Source organism: Phocoena sinus, chromosome 4 (assembly GCF_008692025.1).
Source record: "Phocoena sinus isolate mPhoSin1 chromosome 4, mPhoSin1.pri, whole genome shotgun sequence".
NCBI classification, from domain to species: Eukaryota; Metazoa; Chordata; class Mammalia; order Artiodactyla; family Phocoenidae; genus Phocoena; species Phocoena sinus.
In genome coordinates, this window is record NC_045766.1 from 28,961,038 (window position 1) to 28,980,314 (window position 19,277).

The window sequence follows — 19,277 nt, forward strand, 5'->3', positions numbered from 1 at the left end:
AATTATTCTAACTAGAGTGATCTGGGGTTTTTTGGAAGGTTCCCTAACCCTTGGCTTCTTCGGGAGTTTGTCCCAGTGATGCCACACTCTGCCCCAAAGTCCCCCTCCAAACCCCCGGTTCGGGGGTGCACGGAGGCCCGCGGTCCAGGCAAGTGCCCCGCGCGAGCAGAAGCAGGACCAGAGGGTCTGCGGAGATGGACCCGGAGCCCAGCCCCAGGGGTGCCAGGGTTGAGTGAGGTCCCGGGTCCCGCAGTCCCGGGGCCGCCTCCCGGGGAGGATGCCGGCGGGCGCGGGGAGCGTGCGCGGCCACGTGACGACCGCTATAAGAGCGCTCCGGACGGACGCTCCGCTCCCGCCGCGCCTCCTCGCCGGCCGCGCTTGCTCCCAGCGCCCGGCTTCTTCGAGCCCCCAACCTGCGGCTGCGGCTGCGGCTGCGGCAGCCGCCCGCGCCCCCGGCAGCACCATGACAGGTATGCGCCGCGCCGCCCGCCGCCGCCGCCCCGGGACGCCGGACTCCTCGCCCCGCGCGGCCCCTCGTAGCCCCGCAGCCTCTCTTCTCCCCCCCACACCCGCCGCTCCGCCCCAGGGGAGCTCCCAGCAGGACGAAGACCGCCGCAAAGTTGCAGGCTGGCCGCAGCCGGGCGTGTCGCTTCCTGCGTCAGCCGCTGCCCCGCCGCCCTGGGGTCCCGAGCGGCCGTCTGGACCCCGCGGACGCAGCCGAGGGGGTCCGCCAGGCAGCGCCTGGGCCCTCCGCCGAAGCCCCCGTTCCTGCTTCCGTCTCTTTGCCCTTCCTCCTGCGCGCACCGTGAAGGGCGGGCGGGCAGGCGGAGCAGCTGCGGCCGGCTGCGTGGGGGTGGGGAGCCGGCTCCCCGGGGGCGCAGGTTCCGAGCTCCGGAGCGCGGCGGGGTCGCGAGGCGCCGCCTCCCACCGCCCGCGGGCAGGAACTCCTGGAAGGGGCAGCCGCGAGGCGGGGACGCCGGTGGCCTCGGCCCGGCTCCCCGGCCGCCCGCTCCGGCGCTGGCCGCCACGCCGAGCCTATTTTTAGGCCTTTGGGGCTGGGTTGCGGGAAGCCGGAGCCCGGCGAGCGCCCCCGGGGAGCGGGCCCGGCGTGGTGGGAGGGCGCCGGCCCACTTGTTGCAAGGTGTCCGGGCCGCACGGCGAATCTACCCCCCGAAGACCGGAGGCCCCGAGGTAACTGGTCCTTGCTGTGCTGTTGAGGCGAACAGTGGGATTATTACAGCCATTGAGCTGCGGAAAGGTTGCAGATGTAACCCGGGGTTTGGCCGTCTCTGGGAAGGTTGAACCTCCTACCCAGTTGTCCCTGGTCTTCCCTGTTCCTTTGCTAGGTCTGGCGTTCTAGCCTCTGTTCCGAAGCATTTGTCCTGCTTCCCGCTTCATCTGGGAAATCATCCATATCCTAGCTTCCTGAAAGCCTTGAACCCTACTTACTAAACTTTTCTCCGTGCTCCCCTGGTATCAGGACCGTTTTTGTGTTAAAACATCATTCATTATGCCCCAGATTAAGTGTCCTTGGGACAGGCTGACTGGAATGTTGCCATCTTATGATGGATTGAAGGAACAAGTTCAAGTTGATGGGTATGGCAAGGGACAGGAGGCTCTGTTCTGAGCTTTCCTAGCGTGACTAGCAGGGAAGCCAGTGACCCTGGGGGAGGGCACACCAGACTTTCTACAGCTTAAAGGAGAGTTCAACACTACCTGTGAAGATGGCCCTCAGATCTGCAGCTGGGGAGTGTGCTGGCCCACTTGACAACCTACAACTTCCTCTCACTTCTCAATGGAATGTCTACTGCCCCCAGCCTCCACTTTGGAAAATGGGCAAAGAGAGAATGAGGAAACCTAAGACGGAAGCAGAGTGACTTCATGACAGAATGGCTCAACTCCCTGCTTGGGCAGCCGTGCCCCAAGTGAGCCCTGGCAGAGCTTGATCCTAAGTACCCTGTATGTATGGATGCCCACCAACCTGCTAATGTTAAAATCCATTTGGAGAGGGAGAGTGCTCCAGAATCATCCCGGGGAAGGGCTGGAGAAATCCTAAAGGCTGGGCTGGTGGCCTTGCGAGGGCGGGGCTTGTTCAGCAGGAAGGAGAATTCTTGCATTTGCCCCTGGTCCTGGCAACTAAATGATTATTGGAGATTGATTTTTGAATGTGTGTGTGAGAGAGAGAGAGTCTGTTGAGGTGCCCCAGGATACAGGGTAGGGGTACTGCTTGCTTCTCCAAGGAAAAGGAGGCAGGTTTTCTAGAGCTTGTGAGGTGGTCCCTAAATCCATTTAACAGCGATGGGCCACAATTTAGATAGAAGCATCAAGGAGGGAAGGCTTCTTGGGGGAGGTGATGTTTCAGAGAGACTCAGAGTGACTCTAGAGTGTGGTTGGATAGCCATGGAGTGTTTGCTCCAGGTTGAGGAAACAGTAGAAAAAGCCTGAGGCGTGGAACATGTAAGCATCAGAATGAAGAATATGGCCTCTGCTTTCAGATGCTCTCAGTTGAGGTTGTTGGCTGGATTTGTGCTTGGCTGAAAATACTGTCTATGGTACCTTGTAGGAGAAACAGAAAATGCACTTCTTGATCTCCTCTTCACTACCTGTTAACTGCCTGAGGTTCACCCTCTGGGTGTTAAGCTGCTGTTTGGTCTGAGAATTTGGCATGTCTGGACTCTAAATTGGATTGAATGTTTACAGCTTCGTCAGCCTCTTGAAGGTTGCCAAAGATTGCCTGCTAAAGAATGGTCTTGAGCCATTCTTATAGCGGACACTGGGTTCTCTCTCTCACCCTAACCCCCCACAAGAGGCTGCTCTTTTATTAATACAGCAAGTTGATCTCAGAGGAGCTGATTTTGCCAAATTATTGATTGAAAAGGGTCCTGGGGTAGTGTTTTCTAGGTAGGATAGTGTAATGAATGTGTGTTCGTTTTCCTTGTATTAAGATCAGGCCTTTGTGACACTGACCACAAACGATGCCTACGCCAAAGGAGCCCTGGTCCTGGGCTCGTCTCTGAAACAGCACAGGACCACCAGGAGGCTGGCCGTGCTCGTCACCCCACAGGTCTCGGACTCCATGAGGTGAGGACCTTGCTGCCCCGCTGTTGGTGGGGCTCGGACATCCCTCTCCTCTGTTTCTGGCATCAGTGGGCATTAAGGCCATACCCTTTCCAGGGTTTGCGTGCTGGTAGAGAAAGAGGAGAGTTGCTGAGTGAAGGATTCCTGGGTCTAAAACCTCTTCCTGGCTCTTGGGAGATCTTCCAGCCAAGCTCCCTCTGGGAGCTGGTGTTCTGGCCCTTGCCCTTGCCGATTCCAACCAGGAGTAGGGCTCTCCCTTGGGCAAGTCCTCTTGCGGTAATCCGAGTGAGTGACTCAGTCCAGCCATTCCCTTCATGTCATCACGCTTCACTTGCATGCCTTTCCCCAGATGCAGCAGGGACTACTTTGTTCCTGTTTCTAACAGGGGAAACCTCCCGGGACTTTGAAAGAAAGCAGCAGTTTTCTCCACCCCAATTGACATTAGTAACCTAAAGATCTTTATTTACAATTTAATAGACTAGAATATTTGCCAGAGGGCTCTCGGAGTTAGGGGTCCTGCTAGGAGAGCACCCTGAGGGAGCGCAAGCTGTTCTTAGCTCATGTTAATTGGTTGGAATTAGATTTTGAAGTATCTGAATGAACTACCTTGATCCTAATACTAACTTACTTAAGAATATCTGGGCATACTAGCAGCTCTGTATTGTGTTTATTTTTGCATTCTCCTATCCCTTTTAGAGGTTGAAAATGCTCTTTTTGTGACTTTTTTCAAAAAATGTAAGCCCATGCCAAGGACCTCTGAAAAAGAGGCATTATACATACATACATATATCTTTCACGCTAAGAACCTTATTCCTAAAGGGTAATTTAGGAAAATGCCCCCCCAAAACTGTCTCCTTTGTGTATGTCCTAATCTATAGTCTATTTAGTGAGAATCGTGTAAGAAGGTGGATATAGTCTTAGACAGCAAGCCCCCTTTACTGTGGTAAACGGTGCCACCACTTCTTTCAGAGATCAAGTTTACTGTGTGAACTAGAACATATGTTTGTACAGCTTTGGAGGTAGATAATACATTACCAGTTTCGTTCTGCATGCTTGATATTTTTATAAACTTTCGGTGATGGTTTGTCTTTATCACGTGTTTTTCCTTGTGCTGAGTTTAGTGTCTTACCTAAGTACACCCCACTTCACGTCACCTCAGGCTTGCTTTCTAAAATATATCTTTAGTTAATTTGGGGCAGGGAGAAATGTTGTACCTCACAAACTAAAGTGAGTCTCTCATGCCAGGAGTGCAAAGCACGTAATAAATGCTGGTTGTATGCGATGCTGAAAAAAATGGAAACCAAATAATTGAGTCATTTAACTTCTTTTAGGACACAGCTTCAGGCAGTTCTCTGTCAACTGCTTTGGCAAAAATTATTAGTTATAGGCTTCAGTGCAGGTATTACATGCACTTATCTCCGCATCATTTGTAAAAGTATTCAGTGGTCAGCAAGAACCCGTTGTAATAAAATATTATTGTTAAAGGCGTAGGCTGTTGAAAAGATGTATTACCAAGCATCAGTCACGTTTTTACAAGCTATTTCACAATTTGTGTGGTATTCAGTGGTACAATAAAACATAGGAAACTTCCGTGATAATGTTTTAGGATAAGAGGTCCGTCCTCACAGTAAGCAGTTCTTACTGTTTTAGTGAAGTTAACTCTGCATGTGCAAATTAACACAGTTTGTCCTGAAGTGAATTAGGACATACTTAAGAGATTGCAATATACCAAAGTAACAGATTCTCTCGTAACTGATAAGCTAAATAGAACGCCGTCTTGTGTTAAATTGGTCACTTGTTCTAAAGAGATGCTGAGAGCGGTTCTCTGGATTTTATTTTTGACAGGAAAACTTTAGAGACTATCTTTGATGAAGTCATCATGGTAGATGTCTTGGACAGTGGTGATTCTGCTCATCTAACCTTAATGAAGAGGCCTGAGTTGGGCATCACGTTAACTAAACTCCACTGCTGGTCACTGACACAGTATTCGAAATGTGTATTCATGGATGCAGATACTCTGGTGAGTATGGCTTCGATGGCTGGAAAGATGGATATAGTAACTGAGACCAGTTAGGCATTTGAAGAATGCTGTCAAGACTTGACAGTAAAGTTCAGATAAAACCACTGTTGTAAAAAGTGTCAGGTGTTGAAGGAGAGTAGGACCAGGCTGCCTCACAGCTGTCATCTGAATAGTTAAGACCAGCAACAGACTGCATCCTTTGTGTTGGAGAACTTAAGGAGAACTTAAGAAAAGTATACCGCAGCAGAACAGTTCTGAAATGCTTTCCCTTCTTCCCGCCCCCTTGCCCTTGAATCAGGTCCTAGCAAATATCGATGATCTTTTTGAGAGAGAAGAATTGTCGGCGGCACCAGACCCAGGGTGGCCTGACTGCTTCAATTCTGGAGTCTTTGTTTATCAGCCTTCAGTTGAGACATACAATCAGCTGTTGCACCTTGCTTCCGAGCAAGGTAGTTTTGATGGTACGTATCTGTTTTCTTTATATCTGACAAGCTGTGAGTATCTTCTAGGGGCTGCTCTTCTCTGAGCGTTGCTATGGTTCCTTGTGTCTGGAAGATAGCGATACGTGGGATGTGGCAAGCATTTGAAGTTGTGTTGTTCTGGGAAATAGTGTTGTGTGTTGTGTGTGTACACTTTTTTCCTGTAGGTACATGGTACATAGGCTGTTTTACAGACTCGCCTTGCATTGGCCTTCCTGTGTCTAAATTAGAGTATGATAAATGAACCATAATTATTCAACAATTCAAAAGACTATTATAGAGCTCAAAAAGTTTAACAACTGTCCTTAAACCTGAGTAAACTTAAGTACAAGAGCTAACAGGAGGACCCAGTATCGTCTCCATGGAAATTTGAGGAATAAACCTAGGCTCTCATTCTTTCGGGAGGCATTGAAAAAGAAGATAGAAAGACTATGTGAATAATCTTTGTCTCCGAATTGTCACTCTCTATAAGGCAGTGCATCAGGTAGAGTGGTCTGCAAGGCTAAGGAGTAGAACATTGGCAAAGTCACCATCCATTTTCCATAATGCTTAAGTGTATCTATAGCTATATGTTTATGTAGAAAGGTTCTGACTATTTGTGATTTAGGGCCTCACATCCTTCGGAGAATTTTGGGTAAATTGATTAGTAGGTATGCTTCTATTTTATGCCAGTCTCTAAAATAATAAATAATAAGCCACTTTTTCTTTGAATTTTTGAATTTTATTTCATTTATTTTTTATACAGCAGGTCCTTATTAGTCATCCATTTTATACACATCAGTGTATACATGTCAATCCCAATCTCCCAATTCATCCCACCACCACCACCACCACCCCGCTACTTTCCCACCTTGGTGTCCATGTTTGTTCTCTACATCTGTGTCTCTATTTCTGCCCTGCAAACCAGTTCATCTGTACCATTTTTCTAGGTTCCACATATATGCGTTAATATACAATATTTGTTTTTCTCTTTCTGACTTACTTCACTCTGTATGACAGTCTAGATTCATCCACGTCTCTACAAATGACCCAATTTCATTCCTTTTTATGGCTGAGTAATATTCCATGGTATATATACACCACATCTTCTTTATCCATTTGTCTGTCGATGGGCATTTAGGTTGCTTCCATGACCTGGCTATTGTAAATAGTGCTGCAATGAAAATTGGGGTGCATGTGTCTTTTGAATTATGGTTTTCTCTGGGTATATGCCCAGTAGTGGGATTGAGGGGTCAAATGGTAGTTCTATTTTTCGTTTTTTAAGGAACCTCCATACTGTTCTCCATAGTAGTTGTATCAATTTACATTCCCACCAACAGTGCAAGAAGGTTCCCTTTTTCCCACACCCTCTCCAGCATTTGTTGTTTGTAGATTTTCTGATGATGCCCATTCTAACTGGTGTGAGGTGATACCTCATTGTAGTTTTGATTTGCGTTTCTCTAATAATTAGTGATGTTGAGCAGCTTTTTCTGTGCTTCTTGGCCATCTGTATTTCTCTGGAGAAATGTATATTTAGTTCTTCTGCCTATTTTTGGATTGGGTTGTTTGTTTTGTTAATATCAAGGCTGCATGAGCTGTTTATATATTATGAAGATTAATTCTTTGTCTGTTGATTCATTTGCAAATATTTTCTCCCATTCTGAGGGTCGTCTTTTTGTCTTCATTGTAGTTTCCTTTGCAAAAGCTTTCAAGTTTCATTAGGTCCCATTTGGTTTTTTTTTTTGTTTTTATTTCCATTACTCTAAGAGGTGGATCAAAAAAGATCTTGCTGTGATTTGTGTCAAAGAGTGTTCTTCCTATGTTTTTCTCTAAGAGTTTTATAGTGTCTGGTCTTACATTTAGGTCTCTAATCCATTTTGAGTTTATTTTTGTGTATGGTGTTAGGGAGTGTTCTAATTTCATTCTTTTACATGTAGCTGTCCAGTTTCCCCAGCACCACTTATTGAAGAGACTGTCTTTTCTCCATTGTATATTCTTGCCTCCTTTGTCATAGACTAGTTGACCATAGGTGCATTGGTTTATCTCTGGGCTTTCTATCCTGTTCCATTTCTGTTTTTGTGCCAGTACCATATTGTCTTGATTACTGTAGCTTTGTAGTATACTCTGAAGTCAGGGAGTCTGATTCCTCCATCTCTGTTTTTTTCCCTCAAGACTGCTTTTGCTATTCGGGGTCTTTTGTGTCTCCATAAAAATTTTAGTTCTAGTGCTACTGGTAATTTGATAGGGATTGCATTGAATCTGTAGATTGCTCTGAGTGGTATAGTCGTTTTCACAATATTGATTCTTCCAATCCAAGAACATGGTATATCTCTCCATCTGTTTGTGTCATCTTTGATTTCTTTCATCAGTGTCTTATAGTTTTCTGCATACAGGTCTTTTGTCTCCCTAGGTAGGTTTATTCCTAGGTATTTTATTCTTTTTTGTTGCAATGGTAAATGGGAGTGTTTCCTTAACTTCTCTTTCAGATTTTTCATCATTAGTGTATAGGAATCCAAGAGATTTCTGTGCATTAATTTTGTATCCTGCAACTTTACCAAATTCATTGATTAGCTCTAGTAGTTTCCTGGTGGCATCTTTAGGATTCTCTATGTATAGTATCATGTCATCTGCAAACAGTGACAGTTTTACTTCTTCTTTTCCAATTTGTATTCCTTTCATTTCTTTTTCTTCTCTGATTGCCATGGCTAGGACTTCCAAAACTATGTTGAATAATAGTGGCGAAAGTGGACATCCTTGTCTTGTTCCTGATCTTAGAGGAAATGCCTTCAGTTTTTCACCATTGAGAATGATGTTTGCTATGGGTTTGTCATATATGGTCTTTATTATGTTGAGGTAGGTTCCCTCTGTACCCACTTTCTGGAGAGTTTTTATCATAAATGGGTGTTGAATTTTGTCAAAAGCTTTTTCTGCATCTACTGAGGTGATCATACGGTTTTTATTCTTCAATTTGTTAATATGGTGTATCACTTTGATTGATTTGCATATGTTGAAGAATCCTTGCATCCCTGAGATAAATCCCACTTGTTCATGGTGTATGATCCTTTTAATGTGTTGTCGGATTCTGTTTGCTAGTATTTTGTTGAGGATTTTTGCATCTATATTCATCAGTGATATTGGTCTGTAATTTTCTTTTTATGTAGTATCTTTGTATGGTTTTGGTATCAGGGTGATGGTGGCCTCATAGAATGAGTTTGGGAGTGTTCCTTTCTCTGCAATTTTTTGGAAGAGTTTGAGAAGGATGGGTTTTGGCTCATCTCTAAATATTTGATAGAATTCACCTGTGAAGCCATCTGGTCCTGGACTTTTGTTTGTTGGAAGATTTTTAATCACAGTTTCAATTTCATTACTTGTGATTGGTCTGTTCATATTTTTGATCTCTTCCTGGTTCTGACTTGGAAGCTTATATCTTATTTAGCAGTACGTTACTAAATAACCAAGAGATCACTGAAGAAATCAAAGAGGAAATCAAAAAATACCTAGAGACAAATTGCTACGAACACATGATGATCCAAAACCTATGGGATGCAGTGAAAGCAGTTCTAAGAGGGAAGTTCATAGCAATACAAGCCTATGTCAAGCAGAAAGTAAAATCTCAAATAAACAATCTAACCTTACACCTCAGTAAACTAGAGAAAGAAGAACTAACAAAACCCAGAGTTAGTAGAAGGAAAAAAATCATAAAGATCAGAGCAGAAATAAATAAAATAGAAACAAAGAAAACAATAGCACAGATCAATAAAACTAAAAGCTGGTTCTTTGCGAAGGTAAACAAAATTGATAAACCTTTAGCCAGACTCATCAAGAAAAAGAGAGGACTGAAATCAATAAAATTAGAAATGAAAAGGGAGAAATTACATTGGACACTACAGAAATACAAAGCATCCTAAGAGACTACTACAAGCAACTCTATGCCAATAAAATGGACAACCTGGAAGAAATGGACAAATTCTTAGAAAGGTAATAACCTTCCAAGACTGAACCAGGAAGAAATAGAAAATATGAACAGACCAATCACAAGCAATGAAATTGAAACTGTGAATAAGCCACTTTTTTTTTTTTTGCGGTACCCGGGCCTCTCACTGTTGTGGCCTCTCCCGTTGTGGAGCACAGGCTCCGGACGCGCAGGCCAAGCGGCCATGGCTTACGGGCCCAGCGGCTCCGCAGCATGTGTGATCCTCCCAGACCGGGACAGGAACCCGTGTCCCCTGCATCGGCAGGCGGACTCCCAACCACTGTGCCACCAGGGAAGCCCTAAGCCACTTTTTTTAACAGCAACAGTAAATCACACACAACAAGACAGTACTGGTGGTTAGCATGCAAAATAAGCTCTTTTAAAAACTAACGTTGAGAAGCTTTTGAATCAAGAAGAGACTCAGTTGTATCTACGAAGAAGGATTTGCACTAAGGAGATGCCCTCTCAGCAGTGACTCACTATTAGATACTTGACATTGTGACAGACGCCCAGGTGAGGACCATGGGGGTGGGCCAGAGCCCTGAGCCAGACACCAGGTACCAGGGGCTTCTTTCCTTTCCCTTCCCTCTCCAAGAGCAGGTATGAGATTTGAAGTGAGTAGATCTTTTGAAACTAGCAGGAACAGCCATCCTCATTTGACCCAAGGTTCAGCCCTGGGTACAGATATGAGGATTCATTTCCATTAACTAGTTGTAAAGTTAAAAATCAAAAGTTCAAATCTAAACTTTTTGAATTAAAAGAGTACATCTAATAGTTTGTCAGATTGCTGAAATTAAGAGATTGGAAGTTAAAACATTTTTAGTTATACATGAAATTGTGTTGTTGCTGTTCCCAGAAATTGAATTGTTTCGTGTTTTGAGGATTTGGGATATGCAGCTATTTGAAATGTCATTGAAAAGAACAAAGAAATTTAAGTCTCAGTCTCGCTTCACTGTTTGGTTAGTTTGTACTCTACAGCAGTAGTGCTAAACCTGGGGTAATTTGGTCCCCCAGGGGACTTTTGGCAATGTCTGGAGACTTTTTTGGTGGTCACAAGTGAGTCGGGAGGGCTCTACTGGCATCTAGTGAGTGGAGGCCAGGGATGCTGCTAAACATCCTGCAATGCATGGACAGCCCCTGCACCAAAGAAATATCTGGCTCAAGATGTCAGCAGTGAGAAAATCTGCTCTATGTCAAGTCGTTACATGCCCTAAAGCAGTGAGCCGGAGTATCTGAACCGTAATGAATGGTAGCGTCCGACAAGAAACGCCTTCTTACTTTAAGCAACCTTAAGAAATAATGTGTTCAGTGTTCACTGTGGTTACGGCCAAATGTAACTTCTTCACTTTCCTGGCTTTTTTTTAGCTCCTACTTTCCTTTCGTGTAAGGAATGAAAGCTATATTGGTATTTTAGTTCAAAACACGTATTCCTTATTTCTGCTGCTCGCATAAAAATAGTTACCTTTGCACAGAAGGGAGATAGGAGTATTTTTAGCGGAAGTCCACTAACCTTAAGTCTTAACCTTCCGACTGTGGCTGAAGCGTCAGTGTGGCTTTCTTCACCTCCTGTCGTTAAATGTAAAGGAAGTAGTGTAATCCTGCCAGAAATTCCGTGTAAATTCTCAGCTCCAGTAAGTGAGTCACATTCTAAAGTAGATCCAGCTGCCTAAAATCCACACGACTGTAATTGCCTAAGGAGAATTCGATTTTATTGTTGCAGGATAAGAGTTTGGATACCCAACAGTAGTGTGCTGTGATCAGTTACCCAGGTTACAATTTCAGAGTATAAAACTAATTAACTAGCTGGTAGAGACCAACCTGGATCGTGTACCTTGTTCTAGAACCAAGAGGTACTAGAGGAGTTGATGAATTCGTTGTTAAGAAGTAAGAACATGGGAAAAGTGCTTAACTAGAAAGCACTTTCTGCTCTTTCAGGCAGAATCTGAAACAATTGGGAGAGCCTGTGCCTGCTAGCACATTATTCAGCAGCAGGGTTTCCAGCAGCTGGCCCTTCTGTAAGGTATTCCACTTACTGGCTCCTTGGTGGCTAAGGGTTGGAATTTTTTCTCTTAGTAGAAATGCTTAGTTGAAGCAGTTGAAAATTCAACCATGCAGATAGGAACTTTCGGTTATTCTCAATATAGTGTTTAAATCCAACTGAAAAATAAAGCAGCGGCTCTTAAATGAAATGTTTTTTCGCTTGATGTGTTCTGGAGAAGCTTTACCAGCTCATCAAAGAAAGCGCGCTGCCTACCATGGGAGCGTGCTCCTCTGTGAAGGGATTTACTGTCCTGTTGAATCCATATCTGTGTGACATAAAGACGTGTTGGACTTACACTTAATGAAATATTTCTTTGTAAGCTACATCCTTTTCTGGTGCTTCGCTTGCTTTGCTTCAGGCTCTCAATGCAGTGCCCTGTCTTGTGTAGATGTCATGCCGTAGGCACGGAGATGAGCACTTTCAGGTGTTTCCTTTCACCTTACCGTACATTTTCTCATATGTACAGTATCTCCCCACCGTCTCCCACCCCCAGTTTTACTGAACAGGGGGTCTTAAGTCCCAGCATTTTTAGACCGATACTAAAGAAAACCTATTCGCAGATGACTATCTCAGTCTGAATGTCTTGCAAGTCCTGCTTAATCTCCTGCATACATGCATCAGAGAGCTGATGGGATCTGGTGTCCACTGACAAGCCACCGGGCCTCTGATGGCTGCGTATCTGCAGCTGCTTCTGCAGCCCTTCTAATGTGAAAGAATGTGGCTCGTCAGGCTTCTCCTCACCAGCCCTCTAATCACACCCCACCCTCGCCTCTGGCCAAGAGAATAATCCTAACGTGGCAGATCATGCCAGGTACCTTGACATCTCTTTTTTCTTCCTCAATATCTAGAGTGTTAGAATTTCAAACTAGTGACTTCATGCCTAACTTATGGCTGGCATTTAATTTCCCACGATGCAGTGTCTAAGTTTCCTATACTGTGAATATTTGCAAACTCTCTTGGCACTTACTTCGTAACTGAAGTTACACGTTTCCTGAAGAGTTGTACAATAGCTATTGGGAAATACATACACTAACATTTTATAGACTGTGACAAGATAAGGTCAACTTCAGGATTTAGCAGTGAGAAGGCAAGAGGTCAAGGTTTCGTAGGTACTAGTCAGCAGTCTTGTCTCCACGTACTCATGTACAGCAAAGCTGATCCCCTTGATTCTTCATTTGACGAAATCAATCTGAATGCAAGTTGAGATTTATTTCCTTTCGCCCCGTGGCTCCAAGGTATCCTAAATTAAAGGTGCCTGTACAGTTGAAGAGTTTAGTGCTTGAAAATTACTGTCTATTAAATTTCATTTGCATATGTTAGTTTTAAAAACCTAAGTAAAAAAAGAGGAATTCATATTTTCCAACTTGAAGTAACCGTTTTTAAAAAATCTTGGAATTCATTAGTGTAACCTAAATACTCGAAACTTTTTTTTTCTGGAGTAACGAAATTTTGGTCTGTAGTTGAGTTTTCAAAAAAAAATAGGACAGAGTAAATTGGTGATAGAATATCAGGTATGGTTTTCTTTCAGAAGAATCTAAGATCCTCTGTGAGGTCATTAAAACTGTGTGTTACATATTCTAATAAGTGGTCACTGAGACCCTTAAACTGAACATTTTTTTCCTGTGCTTGGAAATATAATAAACCAGGAGAGTACAGTAAAGTGTTTTTTTTTGTTGTTTGTTTTTTTTTTTTTTGTGCCGTACGCGGGCCTCTCACTGCTGTGGCCTCTCCCGTTGCGGAGCACAGGCTCCGGATGCGCAGGCCCAGCGGCCATGGCTCATGGGCCCAGCCGCTGCGCGGCATGTGGGATCTTTCCAGACCGGGGCACGAACCCGTGTCCCCTGCATCGGCAGGCGGACTCTCAACCACTGCACCACCAGGGAAGCCCTACAGTAAAGTTTTAAAATAATTTTTAACAGAAAATATTTGGTGGTGCTATCTATTAAAGTGTAAAATTGACCCCAGTGCTACCTTCCCTAATCTTTGCAATTAGTTTGGATTCAAGCTGGACCTGCCAAAAAAGGAATGAAGGGGAGAGTTATTCCCAGATAGTACTTGTCTTGTTCAAACCAAATGAGCGCAGACATTCAGGTGTGTCTCACCCGGTTCCCTGACTTGATAGGTTCCACTCTGACAGGTGCTCGTGGTAAGCTTTTCCAGCTGCCCACACACTAGACTGCTTGTGGCCCTTAAACTGTTTTATCAGTTGCTTTGAAAATTACTCTCTTCTCTTGCATTTCTATCGTTTAATTGATAGTTTGGGTAGTATCTTGAATAAGTAAAGATGAAACATGTAGTAGCAAAATAAAAGTCATAACATGTAGTAGCAAAATAAATGAGTACACACAAGTTTTAAGAGGTATTTTTTATCTCATTGTACCCTTGAGTATTTTTTTTTTTTTTTTAGCCATCTGTTCCTTTCTAGCCTTGTAACCAGAAGAGATCATGAACGTTGTGAGAAATAGAGATGGTGGGAAGGACTAAAGTGTTATAGGCTCTTAGGCTGGTCATTTTACTTCTTCATTTATTCCTCAACAGTTCTGTGAAGTAGTCATTCATTTACTTATTAATATATTAATTCAACAGGTATCTGTTGAAGGCCTGATGTATAGCTACTACTGGGCACCCAGTATTGATACAGTTAGGACAGCCACTTGCCCAGTATCCCTGAGCTGGTGGCAGAGCCAGGTCTGGACCAGACAGTCTTTCTTGATGCTGTGGCTGGGTTATGTGAGTGTCGTTTTGTCCCTTCTCTCGCAGTTACCCCCCACTGCAGCAGTCACGAAAACGTATCAGAGAATGATACGGGATACAGGAAAATCTCTATTACACTGGATTTATTACAGATGAATTACTTAAAGTTCATTCCCCTGAATAAGTAGAGGCAGCAGCTGATAAATTCCTCATTTTAGAAATGAAGACACGAAAGCTTATGTCTTCTATCTCTACAGCAGCTGTTCCTCCCTGCTAAACTGTAATGTCTAGAGATATTTTGTCTTTTTTTAATTGTTAAACTATTGGATGCATTTTATTTTATTAATGAGATATAGTTGATTCACAGTATTATGTATTAGGTGTACAACTTGGTGATTCACAATTTTTAAAGGTTATACTCCTCTTACAGTTATCATAAAATATTGGCTATATTCCCTGTGCTGTACAGTATATCCTTGTAGCTTATTTATTTAATACATAGTAGTTTGTACCTCTTAATCCCCCACCCCTATCTTGCCACCCTCCCTTTCCCTCTCCCCAGTGGCAACCATTAGTTTGTTCTGAGTTACTCTGTCTTTTTAAATCAGCAGCACAGTTGATAGTCTCATATTGTTTTGTGGGTCTGGAAGTATTCTTAGAAATGATTACTCTTGTCTTTATTTCTATAATCCATTCCTGTAGTATTTTAAAAAATCATTTGAGCTCCTAATCTGGTGAAGATACTAAGTTTAAGGGCTAGGAATAGACTGGTAAATAATACAGATTGTATCCCTGCCTCTATAAAGCTTGTATATATTTTATGAGACCGTACAATTAATTATGTAATCATGATTCTGAAAAATTCAGGGTGCTAAGAGACTCTAGACTAGGAGGACCTGCCTTAAACTGAGAAAGTGAAATTTAAACCACAAATAAGTGTTCCCTTGCATCTGTATTCTTATTTAATAGCTTGATTATTAAAATATATATTTTTAAAGGTGAGAAACAAAAGCTGTAACATGAAATGGTAAAATAAATCAGTTGTTCTTGGCTTAAATGGATTGAGGCCAGTGAGATGCAGTGATGCTGAGACCAGGGCTCCACGTACCTGGATTTCCATGAGGCACCTGGGCTTAATCCGATGATCCTTAGTAAACCTCATGGAAATATCCCCAAGCGCTGGACCATTCACGAACTGTAACTTAGTAGACTTGGCATGCTGTCTAGAGACCGCAGTGATGATACTTGCCAAGCATATTATAGGAAGTCAGTGTTAAGGTGTGAGTCACATTTTCATTTCAGCGCTTGTCTATACCTCTCTTAGAGTATTAAGCACATTTTGCTTTAAATTACTTTTGCTTGGTTTATGTTTCTCTACCCCCTGATTAGATTGAGAACCATTTGAGAGCTGGAACCTGTCTTATTCGTCATCCTGTAATGCCTACACCTAATTTCTATATCCTCAGACATTTTCTGTATAAATGACATTTCTGAGAGTTATATTCTCTGATATAATAAAATAAAAAAGGAGTCATTCTCTAAAAGACTCTAGACCAGGGCTACTCAGAGTTTAATATGCAAACAAATCACCTGGGGATTCAAATGCGGATTCCGATTCTGTAGGTCTGGGGTGGGGCTTACCATTCTGCATTTCTGTCAGGCTCCCAGGTGGTTCCCCTGCTCCTGGATCCTAAACTTTGCTTTGAGGGGACCATTGCCTTGGGGCTGAGAAACTAGGGTTCATGTTTAAACCAAAGTTGACCCACACTCCCTGCTATCCACAGTAGGCAAGCCAGCTGCCAACAAACTGTGGAAAAGCACACAGGCTACATAAGCATTGAACAAGTGCACAAATTTAAAAAACAGCACTCAACTCCATTTCTGTCTCATAAAATAATGGCCACCGTTTCTGATAAATACTGTGATATGTCCATGTTTACCAAGTTCATGACTCTGGTCAAAAGACCTGGAAAATACCGGGTGGTTGTAAGGTTATTACTGGCACTTGGCCAGCCTGGGGGAAGGAAGATATGGAATCTGATATTAGCTTTTGGTTGCAAAACAGGTGCCATGTGTCTCTTGTTCCATTTCCTATCTGTCTCTCACCTGTGTTGCCACACCCTCGCCTGCTGGATCACAGGTGTTGGCATGTCTGCTATCATGCTTGTTCCTTCTGAGCTGATTGAGATTAAAAGCGTCTTAACCTGTCACAATAAATAAAGTTACCTCTGGAAGCCTGACCAGAATGTACTGGGCAAAAGTCCTGGGGTTTTCGTAGTGAAAACGCAGCAGCCTTCACGACATCCTTGTATGTTTTGTAGCACAGATGTGCTTAGATTTGCATTCTGCTTTAAATTGTGCTCTAATTTAGGGACTTTTAAAGAGAGGATATTGATAACACCACACAGATTTTTTTAGTGAAACGAAAACGTTGTTTTGCCTGACTTTGAGATGTAGACTTGTGTATTTGGAAAAAGACGGTTAGAATGCTGAATTTAAACATTATTTAAGAAGCCACAGACTTCTAGGTGGTGTTTAATTCTATTTTTAATCCACAGTTTTTGGCTAAATGGTGACCCTTCGTAGTCACATCATGATGAGGTCAGTGGCCATGGAAGTTTCATGGTCTGCATGTTCTCTGCCCTGCAGAGGCAGGGTCCTTGTTGAGTGTTGAAGGATTTGCCAGTGGAACGTGTACCGTTGATGCACACGTCTCCTGCCCTGCCTCTTCCACTTCTTGCTTGTTTCCTGTCCTACCAGTGCCACTCAGCCCTGCCGTGGCACACGGCCGAGGGACTGATGGTATTTGTAGGGTACCTGAGGGTGAAAGGGAACAGCTTTTTGTGGCTGGCCAGCCAGGGGCTCTGAGGGGTCAACAGCTCTGACTCCTGTTTCCCAGGCTCACCCTGTCAGACTGGGAAGTTCTGCTTTACAACTACTATTCCAACGTCATGGAATTAGATTTCTTCCCTGCATTACATGAGGTCGGTAGTCATTTTAAGTGGAAATGCTTCATTTTCAAAAGGTCTTTAAAACGTGGCAGGAAAAAACAAGTAGTAGAAAAAGTACATATATGATGCCCAGTTTTACAAAGTTGAAAAGCAAGTGGAAATACATATATTGTCTGGAGATACACACATGTGATAAGGGAAATCAAGATAATTACAGACAAAACTCATGATAAGTAGTTACTTCTGGGGTGGGGGGCTCTGAGATGGGATTGGGAGCCCTCACAGAGAATTTAAACAGTATTGGTAAAGTTTGAGTTTTTCAGTTGGATATTGGGGATATGTAGTGTTATTATTCGTATGCTTTGTAACCTACACTTACATTTTTCTTTTGATAATATATTTCATAATGAAAATAAACAAGTGCAAATGTTTGGAAAGAAACGGTCTTGGCACAATTCTCATTCTTGCCCCAATTGTATTATTAATATTTTAGAATTACAAAAATAACATAACAATATTAAGGAAAAGTCAGGGGGAGGGAACATCTGTTATCACCAGTCCCCTCACACAAATACTGTTATTTTCTTCTAGTAGGAATGTTTATGTTCTCAGTTACAATCATGTTATATGTCATTGTATATCTGTGTATCATGCAGTGGACTGATGGTCTTTAAAACCACTGGTTTTAATGGCTGAATAATATTCAGGGAGTGATGAGTATCACAGTGTACTAACCATTCCTCTGCGGTGGAATATTAAAGTTTTCAACTTTTCTGCTGTTAACAAACATCTTCACGGTTCTTGCATTCATTCTACAAATAACTTCACCATTTGTAAGGCATTCTGCTATCTGCTAGAATTACAGTGGTAAGCAAAAAGAGCCATAATCTCTGTCCTTGTGGAATCTGGAATCTAATGACTAGCAGTTCTTGATGGTATTTTGCATTTTAGCTACATTAATCCTCAGACTTTTAAAGAAACTCTTTATTTTGAGAGAATTGTAGATTTACATGCAGTTGTAAAAAACAGTATAGAGAGACCCCATATACGCTTCACCCAGTTTTCCCCAGTGGTAACATCTTGTATAACGGTAATTCCACAACAGGAATTGATACATTGATACAGCCCACCAATCATATTCAGACTTCACCAATTTTACATGTATTCATTGGTGTCTCTGTGTGTGTATATGTTTTCCATGCAATTTTTTCACATGTGTAGATTGGTGTGACCACCACCACCATCAAGGTACAGAACTTCCGTCACAGGGGTCCCTCTTGCTACCCTTTTGTAGCCGTGGCCTCCACTCTCCCTCTCCCCCTCCCTCACTGCTGGCAGCCACAGATCTGTTCTGTGTCTTCATAATATGGTCATGTGAAGGATGTTGTGTGGAGGTGTCACACTCATAAACCTGTGGAGGGACACTTCGGCTCTTTCCAGTTTTGCAATATTACATGTAAAGCTGCTATGAACAGTTCCTCAACCATCATTTTGATGTTTATGTATAAAAGGAAATTGTTATAGTAAGACTTTAGGCTTCTGTACCTCAGCCATCAGTGTCTGTGCCCACATCTGGGGGACTTCATAGGATCCAAAGTCAGCCTCTGATGAGTGGTATCGTGTTTTGGCTTAAAATTTTATGTCTCAAAATACGTTAATTTGTCTGTGTAGCCTAAACTCTTCTGTGTAGCTAAACAAGTAAAGCATATCCTGACGCCATCCTTATTGTCCTTCAGAATTTTCAAGGGTGAAACCTTGATCCTCTGTTGAGCTATTTGTCCCTTGAGGAATGTGGACCTGTCAGAGCCTCCTCATACAGAAGGGTCACCCCACGGACATTTGTTCAGTGAATGCCTTTGATCCATAGAGTTGATCGAGGGTATTTGGAAAGGATGGGCTACACAGAGGATAGGTAAGGTACATTTGGACTTTAAACCTAATGCCCCAATCTTACTGCTTAGTTCCAAACACTAAATACCTCTCCAGATTTTTAAAGTCTCTTTCAAAACCAAGAAAAACCAAATAATAATGACAGCCAGTTGGACCTGCCGTATGTTTAGAA

General features: G+C 43.1%; 1 protein-coding gene across 1 annotated transcript in view; it reads left to right on the forward strand.

Annotated features, from left to right (window-relative positions):
* The first annotated feature begins 314 nt into the window (after positions 1–314).
* GYG1 (glycogenin 1) overlaps positions 315–19,277 on the forward strand; it is a 37,926-nt gene continuing 18,963 nt past the window's right edge. The window contains exons 1-4 of the mRNA XM_032631090.1: positions 315–470; positions 2,946–3,081; positions 4,924–5,098; positions 5,397–5,559. Of these exons, the coding sequence (XP_032486981.1) occupies positions 464–470; positions 2,946–3,081; positions 4,924–5,098; positions 5,397–5,559 (481 nt within the window). The 5' untranslated portion in view covers positions 315–463. The remainder of the gene's footprint in view (positions 471–2,945; positions 3,082–4,923; positions 5,099–5,396; positions 5,560–19,277) is intronic.